The 27,280-nt window shown below is 38.1% G+C and overlaps 1 protein-coding gene and 1 non-coding gene across 4 annotated transcripts in view; one reads left to right on the top strand and one right to left on the bottom strand.

The window, feature by feature from the left end:
• Frmd5 (FERM domain containing 5) overlaps positions 1-27,280 on the top strand; it is a 314,393-nt gene continuing 287,113 nt past the window's right edge. For 2 of the 3 annotated variants that reach the window (XM_074065848.1, XM_074065847.1), the window contains exon 1: positions 1-282. In XM_074065848.1, coding sequence (XP_073921949.1) covers positions 181-282 — 102 coding nt within the window. In that variant the 5' untranslated portion in view covers positions 1-180. The remainder of the gene's footprint in view (positions 283-27,280) is intronic. The other variant, XM_074065846.1, reaches the window with a different exon arrangement.
• LOC141421084 (small nucleolar RNA SNORA57) lies at positions 17,145-17,297 on the bottom strand. Its single transcript, XR_012445769.1, has one exon. It is a non-coding gene; the product is annotated as a small nucleolar RNA SNORA57 (small nucleolar RNA).

Raw genomic sequence — 27,280 nt, 5'->3', positions numbered from 1 at the left:
TGGCGGCTCGGGAGGAGGAGGAGGAGAGGAGGAGTGAGGCCAGCAGGAGGCAGCGGCGGCAACAGAGGCAGGGTGATGGTGCAGGTGCCCGGGACCCGCGCGGAGCTGCCGGGCTGAGGGGCGCCGGGTCCACCGTCCGCAGCGCCGCCGCGTCGCTCTCGGGGGCGAGCGGGCGGGAAGATGCTGAGCAGGTTGATGAGCGGCAGCAGCAGGAGCCTGGAGCGCGAATACAGCTGCACAGTGCGGCTGCTGGACGACAGCGAGTACACCTGCACCATCCAGGTCAGCGCCGCGCCGCCCTGCCGGCGGGACCCCCCCCCCTTACCTCCAGTCGGCCAAGTCGGCCGACATCCGCCTCCTGGGGGTCGCCCCAGTCCCGCGCTTTGTCCATCCCCGACTGCGGCGGACCGCACGGGTGCAGGGCGCCTTAGCCGGAGCCTCTGCGCGGGGCCGGGTACCCGGGGCTGAGTGCCGCGGCGGAGCGAGTCCTGGCGTCCGGACCCCAACTCCTCCTCTGTCCTCTCCTACGGCGAGGACGCTGCGTCCTGGCTTCTCGAGTCCGCCGGGGTCGGGAGCACCTTCCGCGGGCGTGGGGAGGGAGGCGGGCAGGGCGGGAAGGCTCCTACTTTTCATCCCGTCGGGGGTGCAGGCTTTGGGTCTCCGGCTCGGCAAGGCCGGCTTGTACTATCTTTCTGGTTGCAAGGATAAAGGTTTATGTCATAATTTCTCTCCTAGCATTTTTGAGTCAGAGCTCTCGGAAGGTAGAACTGAACGCGCAGCCAATGCTGAGTGGCCTATTGAAGGGAACCCAGCCCTCTGAGCTTTAAAGATTCAGCCCCCTTTCCCGCCCTTTGATCCCCATTTCTCAATGTGCTGGCCATTTCTGGGGGGCAAGGGGTTGCGAGGTAGAGGTTTAGCAACAAGTCCCAGCGATTTGGGGGTTGGCAGTGGCCAGAAAGAATCGGTGACTTAAAAAAAAACAAAAAAAACAAACGCTAACAATACGATAATGCTGCACAGCAGTTCCTTCAGAAGCAGATCTTTTTGAAAGGGCTTTTACAACCCCTTGCCTGTGTTTCTTCACTACTGCTGTGTGGTACGTCAGGAGTAGTAGTCTTTCCCGGGAATGCAGGCTCAGCCCTCTCTCCTTTACAAAGTAAGAGATTGAAAAGATTGACAAAGCTCGGGTGTTAGTTCATCAGCCTGAGGAGCCTGCTTGCTGCCAGAAACTGCTCTTTGTGAAGAAGCAAATTGAGTTATCCCCGGAGGGGTCTCACCTGATCCCTTGCCTTTGCTGTAAGAAACCGGAAGAAGCTTCTCAGCTCAGATGTGACAGACAAAAACTGCTGGCCCGGGTCCTACCCTGGGGGAGCCCCGTACCCCCATTCATTTATTTTATTTTTTGCTGACAGTGTTCAATATCATAAAATAGCGGTGTATGAGAAAGCCACTGGGTAGTGTATGAGAGCAGCTGCTCTCTGCTGACTTTGTGCTCAGTTCAGCGTTCTCTCCACTTTCCCTTTCCTCACACCGCACCCGCCCCCCGCCCCCCCAACCCAGCTCTGGGCTTAAGTGCTGACTTCTGCCAAAGATCCATGAGGGTATAGAAAGAGCACACGATATCTTTTTAAAGTCACTCAAATACAGATTAAACAGTCAAAAAAGAGACTGACCATCAAGTGAAAGGATTTTTGTAGTTGAATATGATAGAGAGATGTTATGTATTGTTCCCTTACTGAATGAGTGACATGTCACTTTTTGTTTCTATTGTGTTATTGTGCCATGTACAATGTTTTGGTGGTGGAGGAGAAAACCTGGAATTGACATCTTTGCCATTTCAGTACATTGCTAAGAGCTTTTAAAGTCTTTATCCTTTGTTTTAAAATTTAAAGCATTTACAAAAAATAACCTATCAAGGGCATTTTGAAATTCAGACTTTCATGACTCTTAAGAATACTTTTGTGGTATATGGTGAAATAAAATTTCTGGAGCAGGCCATTAACTTTTGCCAAGGTATAGAGTACAAATGAAACACCTCACCCCTCCACTAGAAGTGATTGATAACCTCGTGGATTTAAGGTATCTCAATAAGGCAAGGAGTTATTTTTTTCCGGTTAGTGGAAGCTGTGAGGTTGGTTGATTGGTGTTATAATTGTGGGTAGTTTTTTGTCCTTGAGAAAAAGAATGCTTTTAAGTAGGACTTACTCGACTTATGCTTGCTGTATTCTACCATGGTTGTGTTTATTTTCCTGCTGCTCTTATTTTGTATTATTAGAATTTAATATTATAAAAAATCATGTATGGTGTAAATGGCCACACTATAGTAAATATCCACAGTCTAGATGTGTTAGTGCGTGGGCATTGTGTTTCTTAGATTGGAATCTAAAAGCACAGGAATTCTAGAGTATATGTTATGTCATTCTTTGACACCAGTATTTGAATTTCTTTGGTTTTCACCCATGTGAGGAAAGGTTATAAAAGAATGCCTTACATGAAATTACTTTTTTTTACGTGTAGCTTTTTTGAACATTAGAGCTTTTCATAGCAACTTTTCCTCCAGTACATTTCTATAGTGTGCATGTATATGTGCACATGTGCTCATTTGTCAAACACTGGGTACAGAATTACTATAGAAAGGATAGGTGAGTTTCTTATTAGCTTAAGCAATATTCCCAGCATTTTAAGTATTGTACTGTATATTTTTAATTTTTTAGTCATAATTTGAACTCCTTTTCCTGGAATTGTTGTGTATCATATTTATGTTTAAATAAGGTGTCTATTTTAGAAAGATTTTTTTAAATGACTTTTGAGATAATCAGAGACCATTTAGGGTATTACAAAACTAGAAATGTATCACTTGGTTACAGCCATGATAGTCTCATTTGGTAAATTTCAGTTATAGGCAATTCAGTCAAGGTATTGGTTTAGCCTTTCATAATGCAGCAGTAATACTGATCTAGCATTTAGTATGTGATTATTAAGGTAATTAAAAAATGACTTATCTTCACAAAGAAGGTTGCCACAGCTACTAGACTACTCTTTCATTCTTTCTGATACGCAAATGTATTTGTAGACCAGGAGAAGTGAAAATACACATGGGAAGGTTATAGTGTAATTGCTTCCCTGTAAAGAACATTGTTAACAACTCCCTGCCAGTTTTGAAGGTCATTGCCTCATAAATACAGATCTGGTCCATATTTTTCACTCATCTGTCTTACTTATTCATACCTGTATTTATTTGTCACATTTACTACCTGACTTTGTTATTTTATTTGTGAGAAAATGTGAAAAATGAAAGGTGTATCTAATATCCTTCAAGTCAAACTGAATGGAGTCGCTTATTTAAATGCCTAAGCATGTAATATCCTAAGGAATATATTTTTAACTATCTTTCAGGTAAAATAAACATTGAAGAAATTTGCATTTTCAAGTGAGAATATTAATAGCTTTTTTGTGATTACTGAAAGGTAAAATTACCCTAGAAATGAATTCGATTTTACTGGGTCACATTAAAATAACTGATGAGGCACCTAAGTTAAACAAATTTTTAAGTTACTGACATAAATCAAGTTTTTGTGTGTTTATAGAGAAAACAATGTTTGGATTTGATCATGGTTCAACCACTTAGTCATTTTGAGACCTAAAGTGAAGGAGGGAGAGAACAAATGAGTTGAACCCTGAGCTGAGCAGGAGTTCTGCATGCAGTGTTAACTCGTTTTCCTACAGTAGTTATGGATTGATTATATATCCACTCTACCAGGTGAGGAAAATGGAATTGTGAACTGGCAGGAGAGCCCTGTTTCAGAATGGCTGACTATGCACTAAGCATTCTGTTAGGTGGTTTGCTTATGCCTTACAGGAACCACTTGAGAGGCCGGTGGTATATATCACATAAAATGGGATGCAGATCTTCTCACAGATGAAGACAGGTCCAAAAGTCAAAGGAACTTTCTTAATGTTAGTAGGCAGCCCTACTATATTTAAACCATGGGCCTTTTGTCCTTTAATCTTGTCTTTTGCCTCCTCTTTCCATTCAGGCTCCCCAAGTTGCTTCTTCTCTACCTTAATTTCCTCATCTATAAAATTTAAATATTAATACTTATTTCATAGTAAAAAGATTTGTAAATATTACAAATAATGAGTGTTTAAACAGACTAATATGTTATTGTGCCTTTTTTATTCAAGTCAAAAGTAGAATTGGAAAATGTTTTACTCTTAGTTAGGAAAATAAGTCAGTTTAAGCCATAAGCCCTCTTAAAATGATTTCTAATTAGTTCAATGAAACTGTAAAATCCCAGGCTGGAATACCTTGACTCCTTATTAGAACCTTTCCTTAAAATTTGAGAGTTCATGTTTACCTTCCTTCTAGCCCACAGAGTCTTTGTCTTTAAAGAGGGGTGGCATTGATTTATCTTTTCTAAGATTTTCTGCTTCATATTTGGTAAGTGGAATCCTTAGCTTCATTAATGCAAAATGGATGCTGTGAGAAAATTAGGAAAATTTTATTCATAGAGAAAAACACAAAGCGATTGTATTTTCATGAATATTGACTTAAAATTTTTAACAGGTAATTATGCTGTTTCAGGATCTCTGATACAATAGCAAGTCAGTTACATTCTAACTCTTGAAACATAACTTCAAAATTAACTTCAAAATTAGAATCCTAAAAGCACTTGTATTGGTTCTTATTTTCTATATTAAATATTTATTACATGAAACTTCTGCAAATCTGTCTTTTGAGTACAGAAGGTAAAATCTAGATGCATAATTGTGCTCTCATTCTTTTTCCTATTTAAGTGTCAGTGGCATCTAAGAGAGATCCACAAGCAGCAGATTTTGCTCATGGGTATTTGTATGAATTTACATTCTACTAAATGCTTGGAATGAATATGCTGGATGAAGCAATTCAACATACTGTATAATAAAAGAGCATGTGGTCTGACTCCTGTTTATATTACCCAACTAGGTAATATAACATATATGTCACAGTTGTGCTATTAATATCAGCTTTAAAAAGATGTTTTCTTACACATTTATAGTGGTTTTTGATAGGTATGAAAATGTGTAATGCAAAAAAATCCCAGAAGCAAGGCATTAATTTTAGAAGAGATTTACTAATAATGTAATAATTACTATACTGAAATTCTTAAAATGATAAAAAAATTTATTTTTATGTTAGATTATATCTTAGAATTTAAAAAGGAGAGAAAGCTATAACTCATGAACCCTAAGAATTCTCCTTACACAGTTCAATAAATATTCCGATTTCTTTGTGCTACATGATTGCTGTGTTGAACTCTAAACTTTAAAATTCCTTATGCCCGAAAATAAACGTTTTCTAACAGTTGTATTAGTCTGTATTTTCAACCCATCGCATTCCAAACCATTTTGTTTTGTAACCCCTCTCCCTGGTGAGAAATACAAGTATATAAATGTGGTGTTTATGGAGCTTTGAAGTCTCTGATAACTTTATGCAATTATCCTTTGTTGAATTAATGGAGCCCCAGTATGTAAGTTCCTATGACTTTTTGGTTTGTCTTTTAGGATTTCAATCCTTTCAGGTTTCTTTCCCATCTCTGCAGGTTCAGAGGACTGAGATCAAATGAACACTGTGTATTGCAGTGCTTCATGGAGGTTTAGAGGTCTGCCAGAATTAGGATTTTGAACATAGGGATCACAGTAGCCCCAGAAATCTGTGTTCATTCCTTTCCTGTAAGTCTATAGCACATAAAATGGGATGCAGACCTTCTTAACAGCCTCTTTCTAACCTCTTGCCCCAACAGGAAGTGAACCATGATACCCATCCTGTTCCTAGTTATATCTATTTTAAGCTGATTTCATCTTTTACAAGCCTCATCTATAACAAGCCATCTAATCTTCAGACCTGTTTCATGGAACAGCTTCCAGTGGGTCACTCTTCACTCAGGTGTGACTAGCTAGGGCTTATTCAACTAATGTGAATATCATGGAGGATGGGCAGCAACCTTCCAGCTTCTCTTCCTCACCTGTGTGATGTCCCAGGAGGGGTGGTATTGCTTCTCTGGAGGCCAGATGGCAGTCATTGCTCCTCTTGTTTTTTGGCCTTGATCCTTGAGCAAGTCAACCACCTGAATGGTTTTCCTATGCAGCTGAGAAATTTGAAGGATACTAAATGGTCTTTATTCCCATGTTGCAGAGTGAATGGTATTTCCCCTAAAAGAACAAAATACCTGGTGATATGTCCATTCTAATGTTTAAGCAGGTCTACTATTCCTGTAAAACTCTAGACCAGTATAACTTTTTGAACCTCTACAAACACTTGAAATAGGGAGAGTAAAGGCAGACTGGGGAGGGCAGAGAGTCTAAGAGTACGTATCCCAAACTCCAGCATTTTTTCTGAGGGACTTAAGCTCTGGACTTAAGTCATGGACCTCTTGCCTCTCAAGGCCACCATGTGATCCTCATTATTGATGTCAGTGTTTTGACCAAGTTAGAGGATTGTATTGGTCACTTACTGGTTGCAGTTGCTTATTATTTCTATGACTGGTGTTATATCCTTCATGATCTTTCCAACTTCCTTATATCATATTCTAGATTTGGAAGATAGGAACTTGTAGAGACACTTAGGTTCAATTTTTCTAGGCTTTTGCCTACTGCCATCAGACTAAACAAATTTGTGGGAATCAAGTTCTCTAAAGAGATCTTTCCGTGCCATGCTCATACAGGCAAAATAATTGGACCACATGCTTGGCAACCATCAAGTTTGTGTACAATAGCTCCATTCACTTGTCTACAGAAAATACCCCTTTCACAGTGATTATGGCTTTTATCCCCTTCTCTACTTCTGACTCCTTGCATGACCATGACCTCATCTGCTGGTTCATATTTAGAGGCACCGTGGACTACTCCAGAAATGTTTTAAGACTAATTTCTGATTGCTAACCATCATTTCTAAGCCTCAGAAAACCACTGCCCACCAAGGGAAACTGTTCAAGATCAGGAACAAATTTAGTTATTCTTAGGCATCATTCAAAACATCTTCCTCTGTCACAACCCGAGGGCTTTTTTTCTTTAGTAGAAATTTTGAATCCTGTCAAAAGCATGGAATATAGAGTAAGGAATGGGTTTAAAAAGTGGTTTTCAAAAAATTTGGAGGCTACTTAAAAAGCTAAACATTGATCTACCCTTTGATACAGCAATACCGCTCTTGGGGATATACCCAAAAGACTGTGACACAGGTTACTCCAGAGGCATCTGCACACCCATGTTTATTGCAGCACTATTCACAATAGCCAAGTTATGGAAACAGCCAAGATGCCCCACTACTGACGAATGGATCAAGAAAATGTGGTATCTATACACAATGGAATTCTATGCAGCCATGAAGAAGAATGAAATGTTATCATTCGCTGGTAAATGGATGGAATTGGAGAACATTATTCTGAGTGAGGTTAGCCTGGCCCAAAAGACAAAAAATCATATGTCCTCCCTCATATGTGGACATTAGATCAAGGGCAAACACAACAAGGGGATTGAACTTTGATCACATGATAAAAGCGAGAGCACACAAGGGAGGTGTGAGGATAGGTAAGACACCTAAAAAATTAGCTAGCATTTGTTGCCCTCAATGCAGAGAAACTAAAGCAGATACCTTAAAAGCAACTGAGGCCAATAGGAGAAGGGGACTAGGAACTAGAGAAAAGGTTAGATCAAAAAGAATTAACCTAGATGGTAACACACACGCACAGGATATTAACGTGAGTCAACTCCCTGTATAGCTATCCTTATCTCAACCAGCAAAAACCCTTGTTCCTTCCTATTATTGCTTATACTCTCTCTTCAACAAAATTAGAAATAAGGGCAAAATAGTTTCTGCCACGTATCGAGTGGGTGGGGAGGAGAGAGAGGGGGCGGAGTGGGTGGTAAGGGAGGGGGTGGGGGCAGGGGGGAGAAATGACCCAAGCATTGTATGCACATATGAATAATAAAAAAAAGTGGTTTTCAAAATGTGGTTTCTAGATAGTAGCACTAGTATCACTTGGGTAGGTAATCAAAATAAAAATTATTAGTCCCACCCCAGACCTAGTGAATCAGAAACTGGTGATAGAGCTCAGTAGTCTTTTTATCAAGCTTTCCAGGTAATTCTTAGGCTTGTCCAGGTTTGAGAATCAGTACCTTGTTACAGAGACATTTAGTAGGTAAAATTGACAAGTCGTCTTGATTGGCTGTAGGAAGTGAGGAAGGTGGAGAAGCAAAGAACACCTCTCACCTTTCCAATTTTTGATTTATTTCTTGAATGGTCTTAGCAGAGTCTCTATCCTTGCAAGATGAAAGCTAGGTTGCTTAAAGATAAACATACCTATCTTTAAGTGGGCAGGATTCTAAAGATTGTGCAATGTTTATAATGTGTCATTATGTCAATTTGATGCTATTTAAAGTGTTTTTTTTTTTTTGCCTCTCCTGTCTAAAACCAATATTTTGGTTTTTTTGTGTATACACACACACACACACACACACACACACATATTTTGTAGTACTGGGCTTGAACTCAGGGCCTTTACCTTGAGTCACTCCACCACCCCTTTTTGTGATAGGTGTTTTGGAGATAGAGTCTTGTGAACTGTTTGCTAGGGTTTTGAACCACGAGCCTTCCTATTTCTGCCTCCTGAGTAGCTAGGGTCACAAACATGAGCCCCCAGCACCTGGCTATATTTTGTTTTTCAAACAAATTTTCTACACAATTTAAAGTATTGGGGAAAGAAGAGTAAATACACTTGTTATAAAAGAACTTACAACTTAGAGATTGCAAACACATATAGTAAATTGTAACTTTCATGGAACTGGGGCTAAGGTGATTTTTTGTGGCAGTGCACAAGTGGGAAGGAGCTTGGATATAGGGAGGTATTCCAAATTAGTAAGTTTTCTCAATGGAAATGAGATTTGAACCAGGGTATGAAATGTTACCAAAAGCAGAAAATGGAATATAGGGATGAGTAGAGGGCATTTCAGGCTGAGTGAACGGTAGATTTTTTCTAGATAGATAAGCTATCTTATTTAATATGTTTATCTGACTTAGTATGGTAATAGTTGAGTCAAACAACAGAAATATACTTGCTGAAGGAGAATTACTGTCAGCAAAATTTCAATCATAACTTGACATACTGAGAGGAATCAGTCCAACCTAAAAATAAATGCATAAAGCTGGTGGTGAATTAAGTCTAACTCTGAAATTGTACAACAAAAATTAAGATTCTTTATAAAGCAATGGCACCATATAAAGAAAAGGTGGATTCAGATTTCTGTCTTAATTTTGTGGTTGCAGCAACTACCTATGAGTTTTATTTCTAAGAGATCTCTTCTCTTTGGCATCTGTTTAAGGATCTGACAAAAAAAAGAGGGTTTTCAAATTCCAACTTTTAGCCAATGTTTGAAAATCCTTTGACGGATACAGTGCCACCCCAGTTGTGCATTAATAATTAAGAAATGTGACCCATGAAGTCTTAAAAGGCACATTAGAGCATCTCTCTCCATAAACCTAAGTGTTTACCAAAAATAGTTTCTCCAAAGGACTGGGAAGTGCATCCCTGGATTCTCCAGTGAACCCCTGCCTGCCAGAAACAAAGTTCCAAGCTCTACACAGGGTGCAGTTTTAGCACTCAACACAATGCCAGGCTAGAGCTTTGGGAATGGGAACCTCCCAGAAAGCACTGTTCGGTATTTGAGCAATCAATGTTAGGCAGAATGCCAATGCTAATAGGTTATTTTGCTCTAGAAAAAGAGAAAAAGAAGGGATAGTCTAAAGACTGATGAATAGGGGATAACTGACAATAGGAACACTCCTTTGTTGGCGAGATTAAGGGGTCTTGTTGTAAAGTGGTGGTGTGGGAGCCAAAAATTTTAGCAAAGGCCCACAGGCCCAAGACTTGAAAACATCATGCTCCAGGCCACACTCAAATGTCTGGCTACTTTTATTGAATTTATAGTAGGAATAAGCCAAAACATTAGGAACCTAATGTTTCATAGTCTGGAACTTCATAGTCAGGCAAATTATCTTTTGCCTCCAGGCTGGTGTAGAGAGCCTTTTTCTACTACACCTTGATTTAACTTAAGAGCCTCTAGTTTGAGCCTCATTCTAATTTTTGACAATACCTACCTGGAAGAATTGGCTCCAGGATTCTCAGAGGTTTTCAAATTTTCTAAGCAGGTGCTACTAAGACTCTTTATTTTGTTAGACATGAGCCAAGTAGATAAGAACATTGATTAGAACACAAGAAATCAAAATTAGTCAATTCACTGAAGGATCTCTTCTAGGAATAATTTAGGCTGGAAAAAGCACCCACCCAGCCAGTTCTCATTCATATTTTTGCCTCTAGAAAAATTCAAACCACTAAAGTTATTATGGAATTGGAGGTTTGTGGGTCAGAAGGACTCCATGGGCTGGCAAAGATGGCTGGCATGTTTTCTGGCATAGTGAGCCTGCAGTTTCACAGTACACACTTACCTATGCAACAGAATACCCCATGAGCTCTTTGGGAAGCTACGCATAAGTTATTCCATCAAGAAATTTGGCTATTGAGAGAGAAAATTACTTTTTATTATATCTGGGGTAATTTAAACAAGTGTATTTAAATGAATAGTCATGGTAAGCACATCTAAGAATTGTTTGCTAATAGTTTTATGGTAAAGAATATATAATTTTTAATATTGAGTACACTAGTCTTATTTTTAAGAACAGATAAAATGATATACTATCTTGCTGTAAATTAGATCTTTCAATATGCCATATGAAATATTATCGACTATTTTTTACTAATAATATATCTCACATGATACTTTTACTTTCTGGTTGAAAGAAAATGTCAAAAGAAGTAGAAAAACTGTCTCTTCACTTCCTGAATTTTCTACCATCTTTCCTGACATGATGGGTTTTTTTTCCATCTCTTATCTCTCTTGCTTTATGCTAATGTGTATTTTTGGCCACCCATTTAGTACAATCTGTTATCATTTCTTACTTTTTGTGTGTGCTGGGGATTGAGCTCATGTTAAGCACTATCACACCCTCTCTTGTATCCTCAGTCCTCTGATCACCAATTCTAATTGCCATCACTGCTTAGATAAACCTTTGCTTGTGGTCAGATTCTTTGTGTGGTGGTCACACCTCTGTTTTTGGGTGATGTTAAAAAAAAAAAAAGATGTAATCACAGTGTAGGTAAATACGCACAAGGCATAATGTGATATGTCATTTGAGTTCATTATTCAACATAAGAGTGTTGTGTATTTTACTTAGCTGGAACTTGAGGCAATAGGAATGGAACTCTTGTCTTGTATAAAGTAGGATCTTGGGATTCAAACCTAAAGATTCCTGAAAACTTTTGGTTTTAGTTGGATTGAGTATTATGGTTCGAGTTTTCTATTAACTTTTTTTTTCAATTATTTCTGAGTGGCTTACTATCTTCAATGAGACTCTGTCTACTTTAGGTCTGGTACTTTGGGAATGAGTTCATCTTCATTCCCATTGCCCATGGCCAAGGAAGTCTTTACTCTGGACAGCTGAATTTAGTGAAACTGGAGGGAGAATTAGACTAATTGGCTAAAAGGAGAAACAAAAGATCAAACCCAGAGAAAATGAGGCTGGAGCACAATGAGACCTAAGCTGAAATACCTGTGAGAGTCTGGAGGGAGAACATGGAAAAACCAGGTTGGGGATGATGAAAGAATATTGAAGAACTATGTTTTGTTACTACATCTGTGTGTGATGGTAAATGCTTAATGGTTTAAAGGAGCCCTTGGACTTGGCTTTCATGTGTGGGTGATATTTAAAATATTCAATAATCAATGAACCATGGTAAATATCTCACTGAGCAAGACTCTGCCAGAGTGCCCTGGAGTTGGGTATAGGGCCCTCTCCTGGGCCAGACAGTAAATATTTAGCACTGAATACTCTGCATTCCCTTGGATCCCCATTTGTGTCTGCTAGATGTAGGAATTAAGTGGTCTAGGTTTCACTGTCCTGTGGAACAGTGGGCCCATTCTCATCTTTCACTGCTTTCCAAATGCACTCTGATCATTTTCTGTTTATAAAATTCTTCATGGTTTTCCCATTGCTTACTTGGTCACTGTAGCCTTTAGCATGGCATAGAAGGGCTTCCATGATCTTTATGCTACTATTCTTTCTAGCATTGCCTCTTCTCATCCTCTATCTGCATCCTCTCTCACTGCATGGATCATTAGGCTTCCATCACCTCCTTATGCAAGGGTAGACTTTCTCCCAAAGTTGCTGGGAAGTGCATTGGGGGACCTTAACGTAGCATTTACCACTTTGAAATGTAAATATTGATGCACATGTCTGCCTCTCATTAGATTGTGTACTGTCTAAAGTACCAGTATTATATCTTTGTAGAATTAGTATCTAAGCTATTACCTAGGATCTTAATGTATGTTGATTATAGACATGAACAAAAGTGATAGTTGTGAGAAAGGTGATTATTAGTAATGCAAGTGTAAAGTTACCTTTTGCTTAAGCTAAATAGATTTTAAAAATGAAGACATTGGATATGCCAATCTTAGGAATTTTGCTATGGTCAATAGTGGTATGGGTTCCACAACTCTGGGAATATGAAAACCATTGAATTGTGTACTTTAGAATGGTGAATTTTATGTTACGCAGATTGTCTCAACTAGTGCCAATGTCAATTTCCTGGTTTGATGATATGCAATGGTTATCTAAGATGTTAACATGGAGGAAGCTGGGTATGGAGAATGTAGGGCATCTCTATATTACTCCTGTAACTTTGTGTGTGTATAATTACTGTATAATACTGTATTCATTTTCATTTTCTTTTTTTTCCTATTGTGCTGGGTGGGGGTACATTATGGCATTTACAAAAGTTCTTACAATATGTTAAATATGTCATAGTTGAATTCACCCCCTCCATCATTCTACTTTTTCCCTTCTTCCCCCAAATCTGGAATAGTTTCAATAAGTATCATTTTTCCATTTATGTACATGTGTACACAGTATTTGCACTATATTCGTCCTCCAACACACTTTCCCCATTTCCCCCTCCCTTCCACTAGTATCATCCCCCACTTGATAAGACCTGTTCAGCCCTTCTGTTCTCTGATTTTGTAAAAAAAAAAAAAAAAGAAAAGAAAAGAAAAGAAAAAAGACATTTTTGTTTGTTTAAGATGATTACACAGGGAATTTCCTTGTAACATTTCCATGTACATATGTATTATAACCTGAAGTTGGTTTATCTCCTCTATTTTTCTTCTTTCTACCTTAGTCTCCTTCATATGAGGATTTCAACAGGCCTAAAAATTCTATTTTCATTCTTGTATAGAGAGTACATCAATCATATTCACATTCTTAATGCTTAAGGCTAGAGGTATCACAATACCTGACTTCAAACTATACTACAGAGCCATAGCAATAAAAACAGCATGATACTGGCACAAAAACAGATAGGAAGACCAGTGGAATAGAATAGAAGACCCAGATATGAATCCACGCAGCTACGCCCACCTGATTTTTGACAAAGTCACCAAAAACATACAATGGGGAAAAGACAGCCTCTTCAACAAATGTTGCTGGGAAAACTGAATATCTACATGTTGGAAACTGAAACTAGATCCATGTCTTTCAACCTGTACAAGTATCAAAGTGGATTAAGGACCTTAATACAAGACCTGAAACTTTGAAGCTAGTGCAGGAAAGAACAGGGAATACACTGGAATTAATAGGCATAGGGAATGACTTCTTAAATAGAATCCAGATGGCTCAGCAACTAAGAGAAAGTGTTGACAAATGGGACTACATGAAATTAAAAAGCTTCTGCACAACAAAAGAAATGATCACTAAATTGAAGAGGCTGCTCACAGAATGGGAGAAAATCTTTGCCAGCTATGCATCTGACAAAGGATTAATAACCAGAATATACAGGGAGCTCAAAAAACTGAACTCCCCAAAAATCAATGACCCAATGAAGAAATGGGCAAGTGACCTGAATAGAGCTTTTTCAAAGGAAGATGTCCAAATGGCCAAAAAAAAAAAAAAAGAGAAAAAAAAAACACATGAAGAAATACTCAACATCCCTGGCCATCAAGGAAATGCAAATCAAAACCACATTAAGATTCCACCTCACTCCTGTCAGAATTGCTGCCATCAAGAACACAAACAACAACAAATGTTGGTGAGGATATGGGGAAAAAGGAACCCTCATACACTGCTTGTGGGAATGTAAGCTAGTACAACCACTATGGAAGACAGTATGGAGGCTCCTCAAAACACTAAAAATAGATCTGCCATATGATTCAGCAATTTCACTCTTAGGAATACACCCAAAGGAATGTAAGTCAGGTTACCATATAAGTACCTGCACACCTATGTTTATTATCACATTATTCATAATAGCTAAGTTGTGGAAACAGTCAAGATGTCCCACTATGGATGAAGTGAGAAAATGTGACATTTATATACAAAAAATTTTATTTAGCCACAAAGAATGAAATTTTGTCATTTGCAGGTAAATGGCTGGAACTGGAGAACATCATCTTAAGTGAAGTTAGCCAGGTTCAGAAGGTCAAAAGCCGCATGTATTCATTTTACTTTTGCAGTGCTGGGCATTGAACTTGGGGCCTTCTGCATGCTAGGCAAGTACCCTACCGCTGAGTTACATTCCCAGCCCTTGGTTTTTTGAGACAGGATCTTGCTGTGTAGCGTAGGCTGGCCTCAAACTCTGGATCCTTCTTACTCAGCCTTCCCAGTGCTATAATTACAGGCATGCACCACCACATCTGGCAATACCATTTTAAGACTGGCTAGTTTTCCTGGTTGAATGTGTTTACTATTACGTTGAGATTTGTGGTTAGAATGATTATAGAAAGTTGTCTTGTGGCTGGTGGAGTGGCTCATTTGCAAGAGTGAGGCCCTGAGCTCAAATCCCAGTGCTGCCAAAAAAATTAGAAAAAGAAAAGAGAGACTTCATTAAAAAAAGAAAGTTATCTCATGTTATTAGCATCCAGTTACTTTAAAAATTATCTTGAATTATTTATAAGTAGGTAAGCTTTGACATACAAAACTTGAAAATAAAACAATTATAATCTAATGAAAAGATACATTAAGAATTTTAAAAAGATACATTAGCATTCTTTTTTATCCTTATTTTTCCTCTATTTCTCTGACATAATTATAACTAAGATGAATACTTTCAAAATATGTATATCATAACAAAGTACTGTTGTTTCTTAGGGTTATTTGATGTCATGTCCTTATCACATAGATTTAAATTTTAATTGTTACTTGATCCAAAACTTATATCACATTCTGAGTTTGTTCTGGGCTCTCTGAAAAACACTTCATAGGCATTCTTTCATTTAATGATATCTATTAGATAGAAAACATCATTGTTCCACATTACAGAGGAATACAGTCAATGATTTCCTATCCCAGAAGTAGAGAGGAAGCTGGGTTTTGAACTCAGATCTGTGTGATTTCATAGTTGCTCTTACTGCTTTATGACGAAGCAGGCACTGTAGTTTAATGGGAAAAACACTGACTTGAGGGAGTCAAGAGACTTGTGTTGAATGCCTGCTTAACTTTGAAGATTCTGAGCAGGTAACTTAACCTCCAAGATGCAATGTAATATCTCATCTGCAAAATGAGAAGGTTCAAAGTGAGCTGGTGGAGTGGTTCAAGTGGTAGAATGCCCGCCTAGCAAGTCTGAGGCCCTGAGTTCAAACCTCAGTGCTGCCAAAAGAAGGCTCAAAGTAAAGGTCTCTCTGCCCCTTTTAGCACAGACATTTTGTAGTTCACAAGAAATTTGTCCATGACTCAATAAGTATTTCTCTCCTGTAGTCCCTCAGTGAAGTATTCTTTATAAATGCAGTTATTCTTTTTAAAGAAAGAGATGTCAAAGAGCAAGCTTGGTGACTACTTTTCTCTGTGATCTGCTCCACAGTTTGGCAGAATACAAAGTGTAGTTTTATGTGCTTGTTAAGCACAGTTCAGGTTCTGGGAGATTGATTCATCATAACCAAAATCATAAGTGCTTTTCTTTCTTTTTTTTAAAGTAATCCAGAATCTGTTAATTGTAGTTGGGTAGTGAATACTAGTTTCTGCCATTGTAGGCCGTGCTTTTAGGATCATAAACTTTGGAAAACCAAATTAGAAAGTTTTGGAAAATAAAGGAAATCAAATAGTTTTGAGGGATAGTATTCTAGGTTGTGTAAAAGTCTTAGAAATGTTTTGTGTTCCATGGCAGAGTTCTAGTAACTACATATCTATGAAACTGTTTTTCTTTCTCCCTTGAATAGTTCTTAATAAACACTGACAGTCTTCTCTATAGTCCACATTCCCTTTCTCCCCCAGTTTTATGAAGATTATTGTACCTATCCTAATACTTTTTAAAGGCAGGTTAATTTTTCTTTTTTCCTTCTTTAAAAACATCTAGACATACACTCTGCTTACTTTGATTAGGCTTGAGTGTTTCTCAGTATTTAATTCTAAGTGCAATTTCCCCCTTAAATTAATAGACTTGGCCAGATAAGTATACTTTTGTGTTGACTTTTACTTTTATAGGGAGGCCATTTTTTTTTTTTTTAAACTTTGATTCTAAATTCCAAAGGGAGTGATTTCTGCCAAGGTCCTCATGTGTATGACTAGATTATCATTCTGTCAGTCATTATGATATAATCTTGGTGGCATTCACAGGAGACATTCCACACATGTTATGGCGCTCAGAGTGAATTCTAGTATACTTTTAAGGTTTTCATTATTCTTTTGCTCTCATGTTTCCAAATATTATGGGTTTTTTTTTTTTTCATCTTCACAATGTAAATTTGCCTTTTTTAAAAGTCAAATTTGGGTGGATGTGTTCCCAGTTACTTAGGAGGCTGAGGCAGGAGGCTTGCTTGTGCCCAGGAGGTTGAGACCAGCTGGGGCAACACAGTAAGACCCTGTCTGGAAAAAAAAAAAAATGACTTTCAGGGTTTTTTGTTTTTTATTTTTGGTACAATTTACATAGAATGAAATTTGCTCTTTTTTAGGTGCACAGTTTTCTGATTTTTGACAAATGTAAACAAATTGTGTAGCTTCCACATATAGAATATTGTGCAAAATTTCCGTGTATTCCTTTTTCTTTTTCTTTTCCTTTTTTTTCTTCCACCGGTGTCTCCGCGTTTCAGGATAGAACCGGAGAACGGGAAGCCTCTGGCACCGAAGATACGACACCGAGAAGGACAGAGCCCTTTCCTTCTGGCTCCTTACATAAAGGGAAGTGGGACCACACACACACTCAGTCCCCGCCAAGAAAAGGAGGGCTCCCAGGCCAGGCCCAGACCCTGGCCCGGCCTCCCGCGTGGGTGCCCGCGCAGTACTTATACCTAACAGCTCGCCATCCCTCAAAAGTCCCTGTATTCCTTTATGGTCAGTTCTTTCTTCCTTCTCCAACTTCTGGCAACCTTCAGTCTCATTTCCGTCCTTACAGTTTTGCCTTTTCCACAGTGTCATAAATGTAACATGCAGTATGTAATCTTTTGAGGCTAGCTTCTTGCATTTAGCATGATGTTTTTTTGAGACATTATTTATAGTCCATAAGGTTAATCTGTTTAATTAGACCCATTAGCAGTTACTCTGAATTTCTTGCTCATCTTCCCTGAATTCCCTGCCTCCTGTGCTTGGAGATTGAGTCTTAGACCTTGTGCAAACATAGTATTTCTGAGGTTCATTCATGTAGTTGTATGTATTAGTACTTTTATCCTTTTTTTTTTTTGCAGAAGTGAGGGTTGAATTTAGGGCTTTATTCTTGTGAGGCAGGTGCTGTACTGCTTGAGCCACATTTTAAGCCGCACCGCCCCCCCACCTTTTTTTTTTCTGCTTATTTTGGAGATCAGGTCTTGCTTCTTGCCCAGGCCAGCCTGGACCATCATCCTCCTATTTTAAGTTTCTTACTGTTGCTGGGATGATAGGGGTGCATGACCAAGCCCTTTTTTTTTTTTTTCTAGTGAGATTGGGGGGGGGGCGGGTGTCTCATAAACTTTTCTGCCTAGGCTGGCTGGGATCCTCTGAAGTAGCTGTGATTACAGGTGTGAATTACTGACACTTGACTTCTTTTTTTTCCTTTGGCAGTACTGGGGTTGGAACTCAGGACTTCACCTTTGCTAGGCAGTTGCTCTACCACTTGAGCCACACCCACAGCCAAAATGATTTTCTATTGTATGGATATACCACATTTTGTTTATCTATCATTAGTTGATGGACATTTGGAATGTTTCCACTTTTTTTTTAAACTGTTACAGATAATGCTACGAACATTTATGTAGAAGTTTTTGTGTGAAAATATGTTCTTATTTCTCTTGGGTTACACATCTAGGAGTGGAATTACTGGGCCATATGGTAACTCTATGTTTAACTTTTTATTTATTTACAGTTACAACAGAGTATCACTTGTAGCCCTTGCTGGTCTCAACTTGTGATCAACCTGCATCAGTTTCATGAGTGCTGGGGTTACAGGCATGTACTACAATGCCTGGCCTATATTTAGCATTTTGAGGAACATGAAACAGTTGTTTACTGCACCTTTATAAAGATTCTAATATCTCCTGGGAAATCCTAACTATTGTCTTTTTGATTAGAGCCATTCTAATGTATGAAGCAGTATCTCATCATGGCTTTGATTTGTGTTTCCCTAATGGCTAAAGAGCTTTAGCATCCTTTCATGTACTGATTAGCCATTTGTATCTAATTTTCAGGAAAATTTGCCCAGTTTTAATTGGGTTAATATATGTTCAGATGTAATACCGTTATCAAATAAATGATTTAAAATTTTTTCCTATTCTGTGGATTTTTTTCATTTTCTGGATTGCACTTTTTGAAGCAGAGTTTTATTTGCTGGGCATGGTGGTACACGTCTGTAATCCCAGCACTAGGCAGGTAAAGGCAAGGGGATCATGAGTTCAAGCCAACCTGGGCGATGTAGGGAGACACTGTCTCAAAAAACCAGTAAGAACTGGGCACTGGTGGCTCACACCTGTAATCCTAGCTACTTAAGAGGCAGAGATCTGTAGGATCATGGTTCAAGGCCAGCCTGGGCAATAGTTCATGAGACGTCCATATCCAAAATAATCAGAGCAAAATGGACTGGAAGTGTGGCTCAACTGGTAGAGCCCCTGGTTTGTGAGTGCCTGCGTTGTGTTGCATTGCAAATGCGAAGCCTCAGTTCCACCAAAAAAAAAAAAAGTTTTAATTTAATTTTGTTGAAGTCCAGCTTATTAATTTTCCTATTTTTATATTTTTGTGTTTGTTTTTGAGATATGGTCTGGCTTTGTAGCCTGGGCTACGTGGAAATTCCAATCCTCCTGAGTGCTAGAATTACAAGTGTACACTACCACTCTCAGCTCTTACCCTTCTTTTTTATTACTTTTGGTTTTGGTGTCATATTTGAGAAATCATTGCCTAATCCAGTGTCAAGAAGATTTACATCTTTGTTTTTTCTAAAAGTTTGCCAACATTGACTCTTACATTGAGGTCTGTGATCTACTTTGAGTTAAGTTTTGTGTGTTAGATAGGGGCCCAAAGCTATGATTTTACATTTTGTACCATTCATTAAAAAAGCTATTCTTTCCTCACTGAATTGTCTTGGTTAATTTTGTACGTCAATTGATCATAAATGTATGGGTTTATTTCTGGACTATTTAATTTTGTTCCATTGATCTGTCTGCCTTTATTTCAGTACCACACTGTCTTAATTTTCCTTTGCAGTGAGTTTTGAAATCAGAAAGTGTGACTCTACCAACTTTATTCTTTTTTTTTAAAATGATATTTATTTATTTATTTTAATTTTTATTGTTTTATTATTCATATGTGCATACAATGCTTGGGTCATTTCTCCCCCCTGCCCCACCCCCTCCCTTACCACCCACTCTGCCCCCTCCCTCTCCCCCCACCCCCTCGATACCCAGCAGAAACTATTTTGCCCTTATCTCTAATTTTGTTGAAGAGAGAGTATAAGCAATAATAGGAAGGAATAAGGGTTTTTGCTAGTTGAGATAAAGATAGCTATACAGGGAGTTGACTCACGTTAATATCCTGTGCGTGTGTGTTACCATCTAGGTTAATTCTTTTTGATCTAACCTTTTCTGTAGTTCCTGGTCCCCTTCTCCTATTGGCCTCAGTAGCTTTTAAGGTATCTGCTTTAGTTTCTCTGCGTTGAGGGCAACAAATGCTAGCTAATTTTTTAGGTGTCTTACCTATCCTCACCCCTCCCTTGTGTGCTCTCGCTTTTATCTTGTGCTCAAAGTCCAATCCCATTGTTGTGTTTGCCCTTGATCTAATGTCCACATATGAGGGAGAACATACGATTTTTGGTCTTTTGGGCCAGGCTAACCTCACTCAGAATGATGTTCTCCAATTCCATCCATTTACCAGCAAATGATAACACTTCGTTCTTCTTCATTGCTGCATAGAATTCCATTGTGTATAGATACCACATTTTCTTGATCCATTCGTCAGTGGTGGGGCATCTTGGCTGTTACCATAACTTGGCTATTGTGAACAGTGCTGCAATAAACATGGGTGTGCAGGTGCTTCTGGAGTAACCTGTGTCACAGTCTTTTGGGTATATCCCCAAGTACCAACTTTATTCTTTTTCAAGATTGTTCTTGCTATTCTTGGTCCATTGCATTTTCATATGAATTTTAGGGAATAGGGATGTGATTCAGTGGTGGAATGCTTGCCTGGTTTGATCCTTAGCAAAACAAAGAGAGGGAGAGGGGGAGGGGGAGCGGGAAGGGGAGGGGAAGGAGGGAGAAGGAGGATTGCCTAACTCAAGGTCTAATTAGTCTAGAAAAGGCTCATGCAAACAGTGCTACTTATTCTATTGTGTACTATTTTGTAGTAATTCTCAAATTCTACTTTTTATTAAATCAAGAGAGAATTACAACAAAAAGTCTACTGATTAAGATCAATTAAAATCACAAATATTAAAAAATTCTTTGATAGTTAAAACTAGTTTACTAGTTTTACTTGGAAGCCAAGTCATCTTTCATGAGTTAGTTGTACTGAAAAATGAGAGTTATCTCTTACTTATTTTTTTTTCCTTTTTTTGGCAATACTTGGGGTTGAATTCAGGACCTCACATATGCTAGTCAGTCACTCTACCACATAAGCCGTCCGCCCAGCACTTTTTGCTCTGGTTATTTTTGAGATAGGGTCTGAACCACGATCCTCCTATTTATGCTTCTTCTGTAACTGGGATAACAGGCACGTATCATCACATCTTGCCACTGGTTGAGATGGAGTCTTTAAAACTTTTTACCCAGGCTGATCTTGAACCTCTGTCCTCCCAATCTCTGCTTGTCGAGTAGCTAGGATTACTGGCTTGAGTCATTGTGCCCAGTTTGGTTATCTCATCTTTAGGAAACCAATTTCTAGTACAAAACCTACAATGACTGTACTTGGTTTCTTAGTAATGTAGGAAATGTGACACAGTGATCATAGGTTATAAATGACAACATATTATGGAAATAGGTGTGGGAGGAAGCAGGGATTTGCCATGGGGAAACAGACAAACACTGGCAGTGGCTCATCAATGTTGAAAGGGTAAAATTGAATTCATTAGATGCGATTTTAATGGTTAGAATAAGTTTTTTTTTATAAGACAGATTCAGATCTGAAATCCTTCCTTTATTGAGGGTTTTCTAAAAATTATCAGTATGGAAGCAGTTTTGTATTGACAGTTCTGAGACTGGCTGTAGGACTGATGAGTAAGCTGTGCATGGTTAGGTTGAGCAGATTTTTTTTAGAATGCCTTTGGTGGATTTTATTAGGAGTTTTATTTAATAATGGGATAGTGAAAGGAGCATCATATTTGTATTCAGAAAACTTGAAGGCAAGTCTTGGCTTTGCTTCATAATAACTATGTGAACTTGAATGAGTCATTTAACTTTGGTAACTTTTTTGGTGTGTTTTTCCCAAAAAGTTAGATGATGATAATATCTGCCTAGTCTACTTCCTAGCATTGTATGAGGATGAGAAAAAAAAAGGGAAAATGGGTATGAAAGTATTTTGCAAATTTTAAAATGTTTTTCAGCTGTAGTTTTATTTATTTTTTTCTGAGGTACTGGGGGTTGAACTCAGGGCCTTGCACTTGCTGGGCAGGTGCTCTACTATTTGAGCCATGCCACCAGCCCTATTTTTGTGTGTTAATTTTGAGATAGGGTCTTGTTTTATGCCTGGGTCAGCCTGGACTTCAATCCTTCTATCTGTGTTTCTCTGCATAGCTGGGATGACAAGCATGCACTATGATGCCCTGCTAGTGGTTGAGTTGGAATCTCTTGAACTTTTTTTGGCCTAGGCTGGCCTGGAACCATGATCCTTCTGATCTCAGCCTCCCAGGTAGCTAGGATGACAGCCCTGAGCCACAGTGCCCAACATGTAGTTTTATTCTTAATAAAGTCTTTGTAATTGTGATATATAGTGTTTTATAAAATGGATTTCTTTCCTCATATTTGGCTGTAATTTACTTACATAGTTTTGGCTTTAGTACTATGTCTGTATTTATTTGGGGAAACTTTGCTCTGTCTTTAGTACCCCCCCACCCCTTTTCTTACATAAATGACTTTTTCTCATTTCTGTCCTAAAGAAGAGATGACTAGCTGAATTTTCTCCTATGGAAAAGATGAACTGGGTTTTTTTTTGTACAGACATTTAGCTTAACAAGCCTGGCTGAAGTATTGAACCTTTAAATGGTATGCAGGTTTTCTTCTTTGGCATTGAATTTCACTTTTTCATGGTGGTTAGGTTTCTTTTACTACTGTCTCCTCTCTGTGCTTTCTGCTTCCTTTAGAAGTGTTAGAAACCTAATATGCTTTTGCCTTGGCCAAACCCATTTGTTGGTCTGTAATAAAGTTCATGATACCTTATCACAACATACTTTGTGAATATGAAAGGCCGAGTCATATATTTAAACTCTTCCAATACTGACAAGAAGAGATTTCATTTGTTGATCTGACTCTTCTGTTGTGGATGGAGTTAAATCCCTCTGCCAGCACTCGGTAACTGTAGACACTGGAAACTATTTTTTATCCTCTGTTGGTGAAATGGAAGTCGCTTCCTTTTCTGATATCTAAAGCTGATAAAGTTGTCACTTTTAGTGTTATTTCTTTTTCCTCCTAGTTAAGAGAGGGATAGTTTCTTACCTGAGGGTTTTCAAAGTTACTTAGAGTAGACACTGTCTTACTAACTAACTTTTATTCATTCATTTTAAAAAGAAAATTGTATATTTTCTTTTTTAAAAAATGTATTTTTATTACTATTTTTTTGCAGTGATAGTGATAGAACCCAGGGCCTTATGTATGCCCAGCAAGTGCTATACCACTGAACTGCACTCCTAGTCCCAAAACTGTATATTTTAAGTAGTATTGAGATGAACGACTATAATTCCATTTTGTTCTTAGATGATTTGCTTATGCTTTGTTGTTATATCTGAATTTACCATTGGAAGCAATATTTAAACATTATAACATGTCCTGTTTTATTGAGACTGGTTTTCAAAAAGTCACTGAATTTAATTCTAAATTAAAACAAAGTAAGTAAAAGTACCGATGTGCTCGTAATTTATTTAGAATTACTATTGAGATATGTTGTACTTTCAGTTTTAAAAAACAGACTGTGTAAATAAAACTGGTAGATGATATTATGTTAAAAGCCAGATCTAATTACATAAGGAGTTCTCTGCAATCTTGACCTGCCAGGGTCATTTTGTTCCCCACAGTCTCACTGAGTGTGGGAAGGCAGAGTCTATAATGGGGCAGATGAAAGCATCTACACCATTTGTTACTCACTGAAATTCAAAGTTTGCCATATAATTGTCCATATCTAAAAACATAGCATCTTGGCTTATAAAAATCTGCTTTCTGAAGATACTATGGGGGCAGAATTTCTGTGTGCAGTATTGTATGTTTCATAGTATTCTGAAGACAAAACAAAAATTCTGAAATTATGATCAAAAGCTTGTAGTTTTGAATACCTAGTAGACCAAAGAGATTTGTAACCAGTGAGTTGGGTGGTGTGAACACTTTGATCAATGACTTCCCTGAAATACCACCTAGACTTAATTATGTTGGCAATTGTAATTTGGCTTTCCCATTTTTTAGTAATATACACATTAGATCAACTTTAAAACTGCCACCATTCTAGTGGCTTAGTATATTTTATATTTAAATACTGTTACACAAAAAATGTGCATTAAAATACACTTTATGAGGAGCAAGGCCGTCAATCTCATTAATGAACATAGACGCAAAAATCCTCAATACGATATTGGCAAACCAAATGCAACAACACGGCAAAAAGATCATACACCATGATCAAGTTGGCTTCATCCCAGGGATGCAGGGGAAGTTCATCGTTCACAAATCAACAACCATAATACGGTATATAAACAGAAGCAAGGACAAAACCCACATGATCATCTCAATAGATGCAGAAAAAGCCTTTGACAAAATTCATCACCCCTTCATGATAAAAGCTCTGATGAAACTAGGAATAGAAGGAATGTTCCTCAACAAATTATATATGACAAACCAATAGCCAACATTATACTAAATGGGGGAAAACTGAAACCATTTCCTCTAAAGTCAGAAATGAGTCCACTTTACCCACTCTTACTCAACATAGTTTTCGAATTCCTAGCCAGAGCAATAAAACAGGAAGAAGTAGTAAAGGGAGCTCAAATAGGGAAGGAAGTAGTCAAATTATTCTTATTTGCAGCTGATAAGATCTTATTTTTAAGACCCTAAAAACTCCACCAACAATCTCCTATGCATCATAAACACCTTCAGCAAAGTACCAGGATACAAAATCAAAATATAAAAAGTCAGTAGCTTTTCTATATACCAACAATGAATAGACTGAGAAAGAATTTAGGAAAACAGTTCCATTTATAATAGCCTCAAAAAAAAAATAAAGTACCTAAAATAATTTCACAAAGGAATTGAAAGACTTCTACAATAAAAACTATAAACTCCTAAAGAAAAAAACTGAAGAAGACATCAGAAAATGAAAAGGTCTACTATGCTCATGGATGGGCAGAATCAAAATCATTAAAATGGCTATACTACCAAAAGCAATCTATGTGTTGAATGCAATCCCCATCAAAATTCCAATGACATTCCTCACAGAAATAGAAAAATCAATCCTAAAGTTGATATGGAAGCACAAAAGACCTTGAATGGCCAAGGCAATATTGATCAAAACAGAGCATTACTAGAGGTATCACAATAGTTGTCTTCAAACTATACTTTAGAACCATAGCAATATAAACTGCATGGTATTGGCACAAAAACAGACATGAAGACCAATGGAACAGAACAGAAGATCTTACACACAAATCCACGCAGCTATACTTATCTGATGTTTGATAAAGGCACCTAAAACATATGAAGAAAAGACAAGCCTCTTCAACAAATGTTGCTGGGAAAATTGGATATCCACTTGTAGAAACTGAAACTAGATCTGTCTTTTACCCTGTACTAGTATAAATTCAAAGGAGATTAAGAATCTTAACATAAGATCTGAAACTGTGAAACTACTACAGGAAAGAGTAGGGAATACACTGGAACATACAGACATATGCAATAACTTCCTAAATAGAACCCCAATAGCTCAGCAATTAAAAGGATTGACAAATGGGACTGCATGAAACTAAAAAGCTTCTGCACAGCAAAGAAAACAGTCACTAGACTGAAGAGACAGCCTACAGAGTGGGAGAAAACCTTTGCCAACTATAAATCTGACAAGGGATTAATGACCAGAATATACAGAGAGCTTAAGAAACTAAACTCCTAAAGAGTCAATGGCCCAATGAAGAAATGAATTGAGCTGAAATTTTTTCAAATGGCCAATCAGCACATGAAGAAATGCTCACCATCCCTGGCCATAAAGGAAATGCAAATCAAAACAGCATTGAGATTTTACCTCACTCCAATTATAATGGCTGTCATCAAGAACACACACACACACAAAATGTTGGCAAGGATTCATGGGTAAAGGAACCCTTATACACTATTGGTAGGAATGTAAATTAGTACAACCACTGTGGAAAGCAGTATGGAGGTTCCCTAAAAAACTGAAGGCAGAGCTACCATTTGATCCAGTGATACTCTCTTGGGCATATATACAAATGAATGTATATCAGGATACAAGAAAGACACTTGCATGCCCATGTTTATTGCAGCAGTATTCACAATAGTTAAGCTATGGAAACAGCTATGGAAAAACCCCTACAATTGATGAATGGATTAAGGAGGTGTGTGTTTATGTATGTGTATATATGTATAACGGAATATTATTCAGCCATAAAGAATGAAATTTTGTTGTTTGCTGATAAATGCATGGATCTGGAGAACATCATCTTAACTGAAGTCAGCTAGGTTCAGTAAGACAAAGATTGCTTGTTTTCCCTCATATGTGGACGATAGATCCAAAAGATAAATGGACACACAGATACAAGTATGATCATTTCATATATATATATGGCACTGTTTCCAATAGTGGGACTATTTGAAGAGACTAGGGGGAGGAGGGAGAAGAAAAGAGAATGACAGAGTGATACTATTAAAATATATCGCTCCTGGGAAGGAAGAAGTTTCATCAAAATGCACTGAAAACAGTCGGAATGATATGGGGTAGGGGAAAGGGTAAGGAAGAGTAATAGAAGGGGGCTATAGTGATTAAAGCACAATATATTCACAGGAGAAATGCCATGGCAAAACCTCTTTGAATAATGACCTTACACATAAACAGTGAATGGCAGGAATTTAAAGCAGATCCTGTTGCAGGAGGGTCTGACATGGAGGGGAAGGTGAATGGTGAGGTAGAGAAGGATGAATATGCTCAGTGTACTTTATATTACGGTATGAAGATAGAACATTGAAACCTACTAATATCATTTTGATTAGGGTGGAGGGAGAATGATGGTTGAACCTAACCAAGTTATGTTGCAAGCATTATGAAAATGTCACAGTGAAACTCACTGCACAACCATTATACGCTAATAAAAATAAAAAAAAAAAAAGCATCATAAAAGAAAAGGACTGGGCATAGTTAATGCCTGTATTCCCAGCTACATGGGAGTCAGAGGTAGGAGGATCACTATTTTAGGCTAGTCTGGTTAAAAGCTAGTGAGACCCTAGCTTAAAGAACAAATTGGGCATAGTGGTTCATGATATTACAGACATGGGGTATGATTCAAACCCCAGTACTGGCCCCCCCCGCCAAAAAAAAAAAAAAAAACAGAAAGAT

This window comes from Castor canadensis, chromosome 2, assembly GCF_047511655.1.
Source record: "Castor canadensis chromosome 2, mCasCan1.hap1v2, whole genome shotgun sequence".
NCBI classification, from domain to species: Eukaryota; Metazoa; Chordata; class Mammalia; order Rodentia; family Castoridae; genus Castor; species Castor canadensis.
The sequence above is the reverse complement of the archived record's forward strand: the minus strand, read 5'-3'. Positions and strand labels throughout refer to the sequence as shown.